Below are 16,184 nucleotides of genomic sequence, written 5' to 3' on the forward strand. Positions count from 1 at the left end.
AGGCAGTTGCTGAAGTCTGAAGTATTTTTAGGGTTTCATAACCAAAAGTAAATAAAGGTAAATCTTTCCATTTTCATGAAAAAGCCCACTATTCTTGATGCCAGTCTTGGCTGTGCTGCCATAGGAACTCTATTCAGGTCAACAGCCTCTTCCCAAGACTTATGGAACTGTGGTATATTACACACTTACTGATGAATAAAGTAACAAATTTCTGTGAAAGGCACCAAGATATAGTTTCTGAAGAGTCCTGTCATCTCTGATGTCCTCTGACAGCTCAGGGGAGAGTCAGGTCAGCTGGGCTGGGCCTCGTTGTCTTCTTAGGGTGTTCCTCACCCAGCAGAGAAAATTGCAGCCTAAACATAAGGACCAAGGGGATCAAACGGCAACTCACATAGATGCACAAGGAAAAAAATATACTTGTCTGCAGTACTTTCAACTGATTTACCAGTGCTTTTGAGTAAAGAGTCCCCATGTATCCATTGCAGCCAGTGAAACCCAACACGCCAGAACCAAATGATCTCTGGTTGCTGTGCGGCAGAAGAATTATTTTGGGTTGATATGGACGTATCTGGCAAGGGAAAGGAAATAGTAAATGTTATGCTGGAAGAAATTGTATGAGGAAACCCAGTGGACTGTTATGTGCTTGGGCAGATATATAGTTTTGACTTCCCGCTTAGGAAATGGAGTCCCCTGATCCTGCAGACTGGTTGTTTTTTGAAGCCCTATTGAAACTGGAGTGCTTATCCGCATGATTAAATGCCTCCAGAGTTGGCACCTTTGATGACATAGGCATATCTTTCTCATGAATTGTAAGATAGATGTTGTGGTGGCCTGCGGTGCTGGAGTAATGACAAGGCTATCATTAGGGATATATTGGAAGTTGCATCATCATTTTATAATGTGCAGGCTGAGGAAATGAGGCTCAAGGAGCCAAGCAATATATCAGCATTTATCACTGATATATAGCTGGCCTCTCAGTTCTGAGCCATTATTAACTGCCTCAAAATACAGATCAGAGATTATTGCTCCTTTTAAGCTAGAGATCTCTGTGTGTGCAGTGGATTTGGAGGGACCAAGGTGTTCCCAGAGTGTGATACTTTCACTCACTGCCATAACCCTTTATCTTTTTTTTTTGTTTGTCCAAACGAAATTTTTCAGGTCATTTATTTTCACAGCTCAGCATTTTGGAAATAAAATATGTGTAGGGAGTTGCTTTCATTGCAGCCATAAGGCCAGGATCTGTACAGAAGGACTCTGGCACCACCTCACTGCAGGTCCTGAGGGCCAATAGACACCGCAGCTCATAATTTCCAGGGCTTTTCCATGTCACAAATCATGGTACCTCAGGAAGATGATGTTTCACGTGAGTCTCATGTGGAGGGTCCTGGTGGGACCTCACCAGGGAATGTCCACCTCCCACACACCTCCTGGTCCTGAGCTGACAGCACACCAGGGTTGTTGGTCCAGGGACAGGAGGAGACCCAAACAGTTAAGTAAAATGAAGCTCAAGAGCTTTGTGATCACTAGAAAAAAAAAAAATAAAATTCAAACTATCAAACTCCAATGCCAGTACTGCTGATTTCCTTTTGATCGTATGGAGGTGGGTGGGCTCTGTTTTCCAAAGGAGGGCATCAGCAGCATGGGCCATGGCTGCTGCGTACTGTGTGGCTCACTCAGGAGGCCGCCGCAAGGAGGAGGAGGAACTGATTCATTCCCCGAGGGCTGTTTATGCTTTCAGCTCTTTTCTCAGGCTGAAGGAACCAGTTGTCACTCTCCCGCGACATCTGCAGCTCCACCGCAGCTGCATGCTTTCATTTTCTCACTCCACAATTCCTGGAAATCGCTGCTTTCCCTGAGCATGGCTGGTCCATGTGCACAACAGCTGAAGTATCCACAGGATTTAAGAGCCCCTGATTGCTCCTCAGACGATAGACCAAAACAGCCTCATCGTTATTGCCTATTCCAGAAAAGCCACGTGCCCATTTTTATATGCATACAAAGGATATCCCAACATCAATTTGCCACTAGCATGTAAGTTTGCTGGTCACTAAATAATGCACCATAGTCTTGGGGGTGTTTAGCAACTTTCAAATCCCTCTGAAGTTGCTCAGAACTGAGGACACCTTGTTTCTCAGATCAAAACCCTCTTACACTGGCAGCCTCCTTGCCCTCTGTTGCAAACACCCCAAACAGGAATCTTATGTAAAGCTGCTGATAGAAAATTGTAACAGGGTGTTTGCAGAAACACAAGACACTTAGCAGTTGTTTTCTATTGTTCTTTCTTCGGTTACACGTTTATCTTAAGTCTCTCATCATTTATTTGGCATTTGAGATGGTGTCATTACAGTGTGCTAAGAACAGTTGTTTACAGTACTAGGTGTACCAAATCAGTTGCAGTTTGATCCAGAGCTTTACAAAATATGCTTCTAAATGTAAGAGAATAAAACAAATGGCTAGAAGGGGTCAGTTAATGAAAGTAAATTTTTTTTTTTTTTGCTTTAACAGACTTTTCGAAAGGTTACAGCTTTAAGCAAACATAATTTCTTTAGCTGAAGGAGGCCCACTAAGAGAAAAAAATGTAGACTTTCTTTTGCTCTCTAACAGTCTTCAGCATAATTCTGCCCTTACTGTAACCTCTGCAGCTTGATGAGCTGCTGTCGGATTAGAAATCATATTGAAAATATCTCTTACTAACATTGCAAATAGCAGATTATTAAAATGGAAAGGGAGTAATGCAAATCTTGAACCTGTCAAGAGTGCCTCAAACACTTGACGCTATGCATATGATTTTAAGCACTAAGTTTGTGGGGATGACTTCTATGTGGAAATTTAAGCAAGTAAATCTTCCCTTATCCAGGCTTCATAGGGAAGTGGACTCATGGGTTTTCCTCCTGTTTGTTACAACTTCTGAGATAATTTTGCATTTTTATTGTTTACAACAATGAGCTTAATTGCTGTTGTTCAGCATCAAGTTCTGTGAGGGATTATTTTTTAGCAAAAAGGGATTCTCACCAGGAGGCTGAGTTGTACCATTCATCCATTGAAAGGGAATATTTTACTGCTGGTTTAGATTAAAAATCAATAGAATGTGTTTCCTTAGCAATTCAGCATTTATAGAAATATTTCCATTGTTTTTAGAATGGAAAAACAAAACAAAACTTGTTTACAGTGCATTAATCTAAATGCAAATTTGGCTCAAGTATAAGAAGACTTTATAAAGGCTTCTAACCCTTACAAGGACATTGGTTAAGAATTGTCATTCACTGTACAAATAAAGAGTTTCAACAAGGGGCTATAAATGGACTGAAAAACTAATTTTTTTTTTTTTTTTTTTTTGCTATTTGTTTTCTGCTACTTTCCAGGTTTATGACAGGCCACAGAAACATTCTGCTCTTCACTATGATCCGGGCCTACAACAGGACTTCACCGGTGACACCTTAAAATCAAAGCACCAGCAGAAAAGCAGCAACCAGCACCATCTTGACTGGTCAGCGAGCTCCGACACGGGATCTGCTTCTCAAAGTTGCTTCATCAGCACAGAAGCCAGTCGAGAAGCTGTTAGTGCCACCAAGGTCTCTGCTCCGGAGCCAGGAGTTTCCTTCAGCAAATCCCAAGCAAAGAAGTCCTGTGCCAGCAGCACATGGGGGCAGCTGTCGGCCAGTAGTAAAGAGCTTGCCATTTGCAGCTCAGTCCCATCACCCAACAGCATCAGCATAGCTGCCCAGCCCAGCAGCACCTCCGAGTGTAATGGGCTTCTCCCTCTTGGTGATCAAGAAGGAGGTGTACAGCTGGAGGCCCCTGATCAGCCCACTGGGAGTATGAAGAAGAAGTCCAGCAAAAAGGACTTGATGAGTCAAACCATCCAGACCACTGACATTGAATGGGTGAAGAGTGCTCAGAAAGCATTTGACAGCAAAACCCATGACAGCATGGAAGGGAAAAAGGAGTCTTACTCGATTGACAGCATGTTGGATATATCACCCCTGAAGCAAAATTCCACTTCTGCTAGCAGTTGTGAGAGTGATACCAGTCATGTACGAATTACTATCCCAATAAAATCTCCGACAACAGATACATCTGGCCACAAAAGGAAAAAAAGGCAATCCACAAAATCTTCCATGGAGAAAACTATTCAGGAGAAAAGCCTGCATTCTGGACTTGCTATGAGCAGTGAAGTAGCAAGCAAAACTAGTTCTCAGCCAGAGGGGAGTAAAAAAGATCTTCGAGTCACAAAGCTAGGGAAAGTGATTGAAAATGAGTCCCCCTTGGTAGCTATTGACAGTGGTGTGCTCACCGACAAAGCTTCTCCCAACAGTGCCACCAGACTCAGAAAACCTATAGCTGTGACATCCACTCTCCTACCCACCGACCTTCCCACAGCTGACAAATTATCTGACATCCAGCACCCCAAACATGCAGCTAAGCGGCGATGGACCTGCAGCAAGCCTAAATCTATCCTTCGGGAGACCTCTATGACAACGTCTGAGAAGCTGATGGTGGAGCCTCCTTCAGCCTATCCCATCACACCATCCAGCCCACTGTATACCAATACAGACAGTCTTACTGTGATCACACCTGTCAAGAAAAAAAGAGGACGACCAAAGAAACAGCCTTTGCTGACTGTTGAAACCATCCACGAGGGAACATCCACCAGCCCAGTGAGTCCAATCAATCGTGAATTTCCAGGAACAAAGAAAAGGAAGAGGAGACGGAATCTGGCCAAGTTGGCCCAGATGGTCCCGGGAGAGGACAAGTCCATCAGTGAACTCAAGTTTCACAAAAAGGTCGGGAAGCTCGGGGTCTTGGATAAGAAGACCATCAAGACCATTAATAAAATGAAGACCCTCAAGAGGAAGAATATTCTCAATCAGATCTTGTCCTCCTGCTCCAGCAGCATAGCTCTGAAAGCAAAAGTCCAGCCACCATCTAGTGCTGGGCCAACCACCATTGATGCCAGACTAGGGAAGCAGATCAATGTCAGCAAGAGGGGGACTATCTACATTGGTAAAAAACGGGGCAGAAAGCCAAGAGCAGAGCTGCAGCCTCGGCCAGAAGAACCTAAGACAGCCATCAAGCACTCAAGGCCTGTTTCTAGCCAGCCAGAAAACCCAACAGTGCCTTCCAACCTGCAGTCACTTGTGGCATCGTCACCAGCAGCTATTCATCCGCTTTCCACACAGTTAGTGGGGATTAATGGCAACCTTAGCCCTGCAAGCACTGAAACTAATTTTTCAGAGTTAAAAACTATGCCAAATCTTCAACCTATCAGTGCTCTTCCTACAAAAACCCAGAAGGGAATGCACAGTGGAACTTGGAAGCTGTCTCCACCCAGGTTAATGGCTAATTCACCTTCCCACCTCTGTGAAATAGGTTCTCTGAAAGAAGTCACACTTTCGCCGGTGAGCGAGTCTCACAGTGAGGAAACCATACCGAGTGACAGTGGGATAGGTACAGACAACAACAGCACTTCTGACCAAGCCGAGAAAAGCTCAGAATCCCGTCGGAGATACTCCTTTGATTTCTGCACCCTGGACAATCCAGAGGCTATCCCATCTGACACCAGCACAAAGAACAGGCACGGTCACCGGCAGAAACACCTCATTGTGGATAACTTTCTCTCTCATGAGAGTATTAAAAAGCCAAAGCACAAGAGGAAAAGGAAAAGCCTGCAGAACAGAGATGACCTCCAGTTTCTGGCAGACCTTGAGGAACTCATTAATAAGTTTCAAATGTTCAGGATTTCCCATAGAAGTTACACATTTTATCATGAGAATCCATATCCCAGCATCTTCAGGATTAATTTTGATCACTACTACCCTGTGCCATATATCCAGTATGACCCATTGCTCTATCTTCGCAGGACCTCTGACATGAAGTCTAAGAAGAAGCGTGGTAGACCTGCCAAAACCAATGACACCATGACAAAGGTGCCTTTTTTACAAGGGTTCGGTTACCCTATTCCCAGTGGGAGTTACTATGCACCCTATGGAATGCCTTACACATCAATGCCTATGATGAATCTTGGTTACTATGGTCAATATCCAGCTCCTTTGTACCTGTCTCACACGCTCGGAGCGGCTTCCCCATTTATGAGACCTACCGTGCCCCCACCCCAGTTCCATGCAAGCTCTCATATGAAGATGTCCACCACTGCCAAGCATAAAGTGAAACATGGAGTGCACCTGCAAACACCCGTGGGAATGGGCCTTGGAGACATGCAATCCTCTCTGGCTCCTCCAAAGGTTGGAGGAACAAGCCTTTCAAGTGGCCGACTTCACAAAAGGAAACATAAACATAAGCACAAGCATAAGGATGAGCGGATATTGGGGACACATGAAGATCTGAGTGGTCTCTTTGCTAGCAAGTCCACTGGCTTCTCCAGCCATGCGGTCAATGAAAGGCTAAGTGGCTCAGATAAAGATCTCTCCTTGCTCAATGAGAAAAGCAAGCATAAGGAGAAGCAGAAGCACCAGCATTGTGAAACTGGACACAAAGGCTCAAAGACCAACTTTGAAGTGGATACGCTGTCTACGTTATCACTTTCTGATGCCCAGCAGTGGACACAGAGTAAAGATAAAAGCGATTCAAGCAATGATCCCATTGACTCTTGCACAAAGAGATACTCTGGTAGCACTGAGAGCAATGGAAGGTCAGAATCCCTGGACATGTTTGGTGAAATGAATTCCTCAAGCGAGAAGCGGGACAACGATGTGAGTGGGAATAAAAGAAGAAGCTTTGAAGGGTTTGGAACTTACAGGGAAAAGGACATTCAGCCCTTCAGGACAAATAGGAAGGAAAGAAGTACTTATGATTCCTCAGCCTCTTCAGGTAAGCTCTGCTTTATTCTGTTTTACCTTACTGCATTTAAATTTTAGTACTTAACAAGGAGGTACTTGCTGTTTACAGCAAATATGTTTATGAGTCAATAACTTGCCTGTCCTTTTGTAATTAACTTCCACTCTGCAGCCAGATTCTGGGGAGATTGACAGGAATATTGGCCACACATTAAGCCAAAGCCTTTCAAAGTAGTTTTTATAAATATTTCTCCTGCCTTTGCCCATATTTCAGACTTTGTTGTGCTTGCTCCGAAAATCTTACCATTGCATTCTGCAACAGCAGCAATTAAAATACCTGTTGGCAAGGTAGGCATCCCTGTTATTGGTATCTCATGTCACAACGTGGTAGTCATTGCCCAGCCTTTGGGAGGAGTAAATCCACAGTACTGAGCAACATCTCTGCTCCAGTTCACAAAATGTATAAAAGCCATTTCTTGATGGGATGGACCAGACATGCGGGAAGTTGTGGAACTAGGTCAGTGTCCCATTATGGGTATGGTGTACTGCTGATCCAGAGGAACTCATCACAGTGATAGCTGGGCTGAATATATGGAGACCCTGGGTACAATCCTAGTGTAAATCTCTCACTTCCAGTCAGCAGGTGCAGTGTAGAGTAATTATTCTGAGCATTGAGTGGCTGTGGGAAGGGACTGCTGTCACAGAAACAATGAACCCCAGCCGATTGTCTCTGAAGAGTTTTAGGACTCATGACTTGGAAATATAAGCTGGGTAGATGAGGAGGTAGGAAGCTTCTTTCAGCTGCGAAAGACATCTGTTCCTCTCCTGCAGAGGGGGAAAAAAGAGGTATCTGAATCTTGTCTGAGAGACTGAATTGTACTTCACAATAAGGAACTGCTTTGTGATGACACAGAGGCAGGTGTTTTGCTAAAGTATAAATGAATTTGGCTTGGGAGCAAGCCCACAGCTCCTGGACCATCAGATATTTATCACAAAGCAGATTTCACATTTGGTTCTGGAAAAGCTTGAGCTTTACTGAGCTAACCGATGGTGGATGAGATTCTGATGTGCTAAAAAAGAGCTTCAAAGCTCCAAATGTCCTCCAAAATAAAAAGAGAATCAGCTGAGAACATAGAGGGAGCAAAGAATTTGTATAACCTGCCAATGTAAGGCTCTTAAGTTTTTTATTGACTTGAAATTGATTGAGATCCAAAGATTGCTCATGCTTAAGCCACTTAGACATTTCCATTTCCTTCAGCAATAGCAGGATCTGATCTATAGTAATGAAAAGCAGTCTAAAACGAGAGCTTATCCCATGAAAACATTCTCATTCATGGCATTGTACTATATCAGACCAATTGTGACTCTTGGAAAAGACACACCCAGAAATATTGGAAAAGAGACTGAATTCAATCACTGGTTATATGAAGGTTGCTATATGCCTGTCGAAGAACAAAATTTTTCTCCACCAAGTGCTGCAGTGGCTATTGCATTAAGAAAGCTGTATTCTAGCAGAAAAGGCTGAAAGGTCTGCAAAATTTTTAACAAGGCTATTTCTCATTTTTTTTTAGTTGAAATTACTGGTTTCATGGTTTTATAACAAATGGATTTGTAGCCTTTTTGCTTTCTGAACAGAAGATGTTTGCTAAACTGGTACTTCCCAATTTAATATATTTCACTTAGGTGTAGCAAATTGTCAGGTGAAAATTCACAGCACTGCTGAACTCAAATGAGTTTCCAAACTAGGGCCATGATCCCCACCAGGCTGACTTGGAAACAGAATTGATAAAAAAGAAGAAATTCCATTTCAAGTTATTTTCCTTCAGCTTATAGTCCATGATGATAAAAACTTAAGATGGATTGGTAGACCTTGCAGTAGGAGCTCCATCAGCTTTGCTATTTAAACTTTCAAAACTAGTCCTCATTTGAAATAAAATTATTATTTTTATTTAGTTTTACCTTTTTCATATACAACTGCACATCGTTCCCCATGACCTAATCTATCAAGTCATGAATTATGAAAGGTTTTCTTCATTGTCAAGCTATTATTTAGATGGAAAAATCATCAGCAGTTAGCTAAGCAGAGCCAGCTAACCAGAACCACACCTTGCTCTACAAGGAAAAATACTAAAACTAAACAGCTCTGCCAAGAAAGGCCTGGAGCTAAGACTGCTCATTAAAGCCTAGGAACATCTGTCTGCTTACGACTGTCTAAGATCTCAGTGCAGCTTTTTTTCCCTCTCTGCCTTTGACCTTCACTGGGGTTCCCAACAGAGGTCCACACTTGAGTCTAGCCATAGCTATTAACCGGCTCCCACTGAGGTGGGATTAAACTTTTCCATGGTAACCTTGACCTTCTTTCTCCTAATTCACCTTGCATTTCCCCAAGGTGGCTAAATAGTGATTGACTAATCATAAAAAAAAGAAAGTAAAAATTGAAAAAAAAAGCCCTATGAGAACATATAGCTCTGTCCCAGGAGACAATTTCCATAGCCTGATTGCTTTTGCCATTCGGTATTTGTAATCCTTCACAATATAAAAATGATATATAACAGAGATAAGAGGAGACATCCTGAATATTCAGATGAAAGATGAAAATAGATTTATGTCACAATTTCTGTGTTATCTTTACTGCATGGGCATTTTGGCATGCTCAGTAACGCCATTTGCAACTTCAATGTATGTTGATGGAGATGAAATATGGAGCAAAACCCACTCGCGCTCGGTAAAGATATCTGTGCTAAGAGTGATGAGAGAACTATTTAGTGCTCTTTGGCGTTCGGGAAGTGCAGTTTGTTTCAGTGTAGTGTACTGGTGCGGGTGCCATTGTATTGTTGTCATTTTTATTATTATTATCTGTGTTCTGACAGCACTTAGCTGTCCTCTGGTGCTATGTAGTAGTCATGCATATGGTACAACAGTCCTACCATGTTACTTTAAAGCCTATGTATGATTTTACAGTCTTGAAAGATTAGTATGTCAAGAGAAGAGTTGTCCCTCTTACTTTCTGTAGGAGCTGGTTGGGGTCCTAGCACAAGAAATCTGTACTAAGAGTGAAGGGTCCCATTGAGGTTGTGCCACCAGCCACCTGGGCTGGCCAGAGCAAATGTCCATTCCCTGCACTGCACCAGCCTGGGATATCATAGTCAGACATGAGGAAGAAATTATTGACAATGAGGGTGGTGAAACCCTGTCCCAGGTTGCCTAGAGAGGTGGTGGATGCCCCATTCCTGGAGACATCCCAGGCCAGGCTGGACGGGGCTCTGAGCAACCTGAGCTGGTGAAGATGTCCCTGCTCATGGCAGGGGGGGCACTGGGTGAGCTTTGAAGGTCCCTTACAACCCAAACTATTCTATGATTCTATGATCATTATCACTGGCCATTTAGCAGTGGGGACCTTGTGAGCTTTGGCTCATTTTACATCTCTTGAGACCTCTTGGGGTTAAACGTGCAGTGTTAATACATATGGCTATTCTCCCAGTGCACTGCCTATTTCTCCACTATTGTTCTGAAAAGACTGCAATCCTTTCCATAAACACTAATTAACAACTCTTCCCACCTTTTTTCCCATCCACTCCCCATGACCTGTCTCTTCCTGCTGCATTTTTCTGAAATTGCTATTTTTGTAGAATTCCTTGTGTGCATCTAACCCTCCTGCATTTAGAAAGACTGATTAATCAAAATTAATTAAGCTCTGTTTTCCTGTTTGGCTAATGCAGAAGACTAGTCCAGTGGCATTAGTCTGACCTATAGGCAAGGATACAGTAAAAGGCACTTCAGATCCTGCCTTCCAGAGTCATACTGTCACTTGGGCACATTCTAAACCATGAGTGTCAAACTCATCCTCTCCAGGGGCTGCATCAGCCTTGAAGTTGCCTTTGAAGGGCCGAATGTAATTTTAGGACTGTATAAATGTAGGAGTGGTTACATTTATACAGTCCTAAAATTGCATTCGGTCCTTTGAAAGCAACCGCAAGGCTAATGCGGCCCCCCAGTGAAAATGAGTCTGACACCTGACCTAAAATGAACTTTCAAGTTGTGTGCACCCAGTGTTGACTCAGTTGACTCCATCCTTCCACTTCCTGAAGCCAAAGGTACACCTCATGCATTTGCAAAAGGATGTTGTAGACCCTCTGGCACATCCACAGCTGCATGGCTGATCCTTTCATCTGCTCTCCAGTACTTACTAAAGCCCCAGGTGATGGACCCAGGGAGAGGCCACAGAATGGTGTCACAGCTGTGCTGGGGAGATTGAGAGCAGAGCTGTGTTTTAAAGAGGTCCTCCTAGCTAACTGCATGTACCTCCCTGCTTTGCTTTCATACACGATGCTGAAGGAGAGACTTGCATTGCTGATGATCAGTTTTGATGACATAGCTTGTGCCTTGGAAAAAAAGTAGGAATGGTTACTTCTTACTTATTGACTTAGGAGGCCAAATGAGTAAAAGCACATTTAACATTTCAAGGTATGTAGATAACATGGCAATTTATGTATACAACCTGTCTGATTGTTTCCTAGTTACAATCTTTGCAGGCCAAGATGTAGCTGGGGGTGAAGCAGAAGTCAAAAGTCACTATACACAGGACTGTATTTCTGCTTTTCATTGTAGTGAGACTAATCAAGGGCTATGCTACTTTGTGCTCACAGTTTTTCTGCCTCTTTCTGTTTGCATCCATGATTATACAAGCAAAGACTGCCTTGCTTGCATATTGGGCATCATGGCTCAAAGAGCAGGTAATAAGTACATGGATTTCATCAGATATAACACAGACGCCATGCACAGTAAATTTACAGGAGTATCAGGTTAATCATATGCATCTATTAGGAGGGCAGTAATCATCAGTCACTGAATGCTAGATAGTTAGCATGACAAACGAGCTTTACAAAGTAATGCTTAACTTACCTACAATTCCACCACACCTTCCCCCTTCAAAGTCCAGCAGTGCTTCTTCTGATTTGACCTTTCCTCCTCGGCTAGTCTGTGTGGTGCTGGTTTAACTCTGAAGGAATCAGCATCAGCTTTAGATGGAGGATGGCCATCACACAGTGAGTAGTGTTTGGCCCTATGGCTTCAAGGGGAGCAGAAGGGCTGTGCTGTCTATGTATACAAATGGAAACTGTGCTTATTAAATGCATGACTGTATGTTGTACTTATGTAAAGTTACTTTCTAGAGTTTTTATGTTGGAAGTGCCCTTGTTCCTGTTGAAAAGCCTTACATTTGGTGATTAAGCCTTCCAAAGGGAGAACAGGAGGAATACTGGAGGAGTGGAAGAAAAGTGGCAATAACCAAATGAACAGCATTCCTCTGATGTCAGTACAACACACACATAAGTAACCATGCTCAGCTGACGAGTGTCATTTATCCAGATGAGATTTCTTCCCTGACAAAACTCCCCTCCACAGCTCAGTTTCCTGCTGGTATGGTCCATTGCCACACAGCACTGAATAAATGTCTGATTTATCCTCTCTCAGAAGTCAAATGCATTAGTGTGATTTAAAACAGGACTTGCTATGTGCAAAAACAAACATGGTGACATGTTAGCCAAGCCACCATGACTTTGTTTTGGTTTGAGAGGGATGATTTTTTTGTTTATTAGTTTGTTTGTTTTTAAGAAGCAGCGTATGTACTTCTGGGCTATTATCATGAAGCCTTAATCAGACACAGTTTTACTCTCAAAAAAGATCTGTATTTCAGTAGTGGGTAACCATATTTGTTCTCCTGAATACATATGTAAGATGCAGGCAAATAAGATTACACAACCGCCTTATTAATCAAATTTTGCTGAATTTTGTATAATAATATTTTCTATGAATGATTTTTTTTATGTAGTTCCAGAATCACAGTGTCGATTCGTTACTCTGCAGTCAACACATTACTTCAGTAATACATGAAACAGTGGTCCAACACTATAAATGATGGACATTTTTCCATCTGACCGGCTTAAAGACGTGATATGAATGTCTATACTAGCTGAATCCTGCATATGTACTTATGGATGCACCTTTCCATATTGGAACAAGGAAGGGGAAGTGAACAAGCAGGTGATGAACAAAGTTCATCAGATACCAATTCACACACATAAGTAACCTTGCTTTCTTCAATAGTGGCATTTGACCCAATGGTATCTTGCTGTCATATGGTAGCGTGTGCACAGATGCTGAGAAGTTTGATCCATGTTCCAGGGTTTGTAGACCCATCTTCCATACCATAGATTTCTCCTGTGACTTCAGAAAACTGTCTAGGTTACTGTAAACTTCAGTGATGGTCTGGGAAAAAATGGGATAAAAGCAATTTCCTGCTGTACAGAGCCATGGTAAGGTCTGATATGCAGCAACACCCAGCGAGTACAGCGTTGCAGCAGTGGCAGAGCTTGAAGTGGGTGGAAAAGAGCCATGCATGAACTTCACTCCCAGATAATGTATAGAGCATTAGTCACCCTCCTTTTCCCCAGTCCTGCATCTGTCATGGTTTCCTTGGGCACCCCAGGCTCCTATATAGATTCGAGCAGCTGCAATAATTTTTCATCACCTGTGTCAGTCAGAAGGTTGTGCCCTCCCCCTGTGTCCTGTGGTGAGGGACAGGCATTGTACAGTAATGGGGTGAGTGTTTGTGCCATCTGGCCCATAAAAGTCAGCATTGGAGCTTTACAAAATACCATTATTTTTAAATACAATTACATTCATCAAAACAACTGTTTGGGTCCCTGGATGCTTAGGAGTACAACCAAAACTGCTAAAATGACCTCCAAAAGCATTATCTGACCCACTTAGGACAAACATCCTTCTTGTTGTTTTACACTAATTCTGCTGGCAGTCCTGGGGAGAGGAGGCCAAGCTAGCATGACTGTTGCTCCATTCTGCTCAGGGCGTTTCCTAGAGGAATGGGCTGTTGAGGGAAAACAAGAATGATGGGGAAAGCAAGTCAAAGCTTTCCTTGAAAGTGTTTTGACCAAGGCATTTGAAATACAGTGAGTTGTGTTGTTTTGTTTTGATGCTACCGCTTGTTTACTTTGTTGCTTCCAATTTTTGCACTGACCAAGGAGAGAAGGAACAAGAGGGAAGCTGGAGTGGGAGAGGGAGCAGGATTATTTACCACCCAACCAATCTTTTATTTCCTTTCTTAATGATTGTATGTTTATTACACTGCCTGAGGCTCAGTACAAAGTCTTTTGGACCAGTGATGAATTAATCAAATTAAATACTGTGACCTCTTTTCTTTTTGGGAGTGTTACAAGCCTCCCAGCACCCTGCCTAATTTCTGCCTCTTACTTTGCTCTCTGTCCAACAGTCAAGTGGTTCTTCCTTTGCAACTTGGCGGCTTCCAGCTATTTATCTTCACTCTTTCTGGCCAATGCCAGAATGTCTTGTTTGAAGTTTTTATTTAGACCACTGCTGGTTTATGGAGTTGTGCAGATTCCACGTTGGGTGTGCAGCAGCTTCACGTCACACACAATTGGCTTCTGCTGGGCTCTTGGCAATAAAGAATCATGGCCGGATTCTTGTCTCAGCCCAGCATAAATCAAGAGTCTCCCCACTGAAACTGGTTAGGTTGACTTCTTGAACGAATTTTGTGTCAAAGCTAAAAGAGAGTGTGAGGCTGGGAAGTCCCATCTGGGGCTTCAGCAGGAACCCGTCAAGGTCCTTGTAGCTGTGCTCTACTTGCTTGATTTGGTATTTGTAGAGATTTTCTTAGGCTGAATGAAAACAGTGGGTTAAGATTTTGACAGTGCACATTCTAGATATTTAAGTGACAGTTTAAGAAGAGTTAGAAGGAAAAGTGCGTACCATAGCACTGGACAATACACAATATAATTTCTTGCTTAAAGGCACTGATAATCTAGTTACAATGTAAGACATTTTCTCAGATGCATGGAGCAAATAAAGCAACGGCTGTATCTTTAGTATTAATCTGCCAGTCAATGTGACCCAAAGCTGGGCATAGAAGAAGCTGAGCTCAAGCTGTATGCTGGTGAGTGGGATCATAATACACTCAGGACAACCTGCATTCCATCAGACCCAACTGCAAAAGAGAGAGTTGGGGTCTATAACCTCCAGAGCATGATTTTAGGCAGTTTCTCCATTCCCACTGCCTACTGAGAGTTTTATATTCATGTATCACAGCAAAAGAAAACAGAGAGAGCATTAACTCAGCTGCATTAGTCTGCCTGATTGCAATAATGATGCTGAGTAACAAAAGAAGAAAAACCACCCTGTTTTAAGGTTTCACCAAGAAGGAAGTTAGAATAATTCCCCTATAGATGAAAAGCTGAGGGGAGGGGTGGGAAAGGAAACCTTTGACTGTCCATGGAGGAGTTTTTACACAACCTCAAAGACTTGAAAAGGCCTAAGGAGTCATAATAGGAATCGTTAGTGATTTGTCATTGAAAACATGCAGCTGGACATGGATCCCTGTAGGCTTTTGCAGCAGCACTGAGTCTGACCAAACTTTCACACGGGGAGGTACTGATTTCAGGAGGCTTCAGGAGTTAACTGTCAAGCAAGGGCAGGACTAGATGCCTCAGGAGGATTTGATAATGAGCTATCAAGCCATGGGTCGCTGGTTGAAATTTAATCTGCGAGAACAGTGACAGAAAATCAAATCAAAGTGCTGATGTCAGAGTGATGCTGGAGCAGCAGGAAAAGTAATGCTGGAGCATTATGCAGCATACACAGGCAGCTTAAACAAACTGGGAGCACACTGCGAGGAACTTGTCTGGTTGATCCGAGTAGCAAGATATTGCTCAGCCAATTTGTACTATATCCATCAATAACTCACTTTTTTTAGTTCAATTGTTTGTGAATGACAACACCATATCTCATCACAGAATCTGACCCGAACCCATCATTATGCAACACTAGAGACGGAGTTGTGGAGACATCTAGGTAGGGTTTGCTTAGCGGTGTTGTGGACTGTGAATCAGCAGTGTACCACAAAGCACAGTAGTTTGCAGCTCTGGTGGTGGAGTTTTTTTGCTACTAGGTCACACATCAAGGCCAGCAGTGATGGCTTTCTCATTACTGGGCTCCTTGGAAGTCTCCCCAAGATGACTTGGTGGTTTCACCGTAGCTTTCTCAGGGCTGGGGAGAACCCACATTACTAAGACTACAAACCCGTTTCTTATGATTTTCACAGTTACCAGAGGGAAGATTGGTTGACAAAAGGAACAAGAGCACGAGATACTCTCAGCAATCATAATGGTACTGCATATGGCTGCCAGCATATTGATGCTCCTCACTCCATTGACATATTCATTTTCCTCTTGAGTGATTTTTAGCAGCAACTCAGTGGTCCTACCCCTGCTCCCAAGCAGCCGGGCTGAGGATACAGAGTCTCTCCAGATGGCGCAGAGCTGCAGTTTCAGCTCTGTGTCTTTGCCTTCCTCACCTCCA

General features: G+C 43.0%; 1 protein-coding gene across 3 annotated transcripts in view; it reads left to right on the top strand.

Moving 5' to 3' along the window:
• The window catches only part of SETBP1 (SET binding protein 1), a 262,069-nt gene that overhangs the window by 177,233 nt on the left and 68,652 nt on the right, over positions 1-16,184 (top strand). For all 3 annotated transcript variants that reach the window (XM_082074622.1, XM_082074623.1, XM_082074624.1), the window contains one exon: positions 3,363-6,828. In XM_082074622.1, coding sequence (XP_081930748.1) covers positions 3,363-6,828 — 3,466 coding nt within the window. The remainder of the gene's footprint in view (positions 1-3,362; positions 6,829-16,184) is intronic.

This window comes from Streptopelia decaocto (assembly GCF_964273445.1).
Source record: "Streptopelia decaocto genome assembly, chromosome: Z".
NCBI classification, from domain to species: Eukaryota; Metazoa; Chordata; class Aves; order Columbiformes; family Columbidae; genus Streptopelia; species Streptopelia decaocto.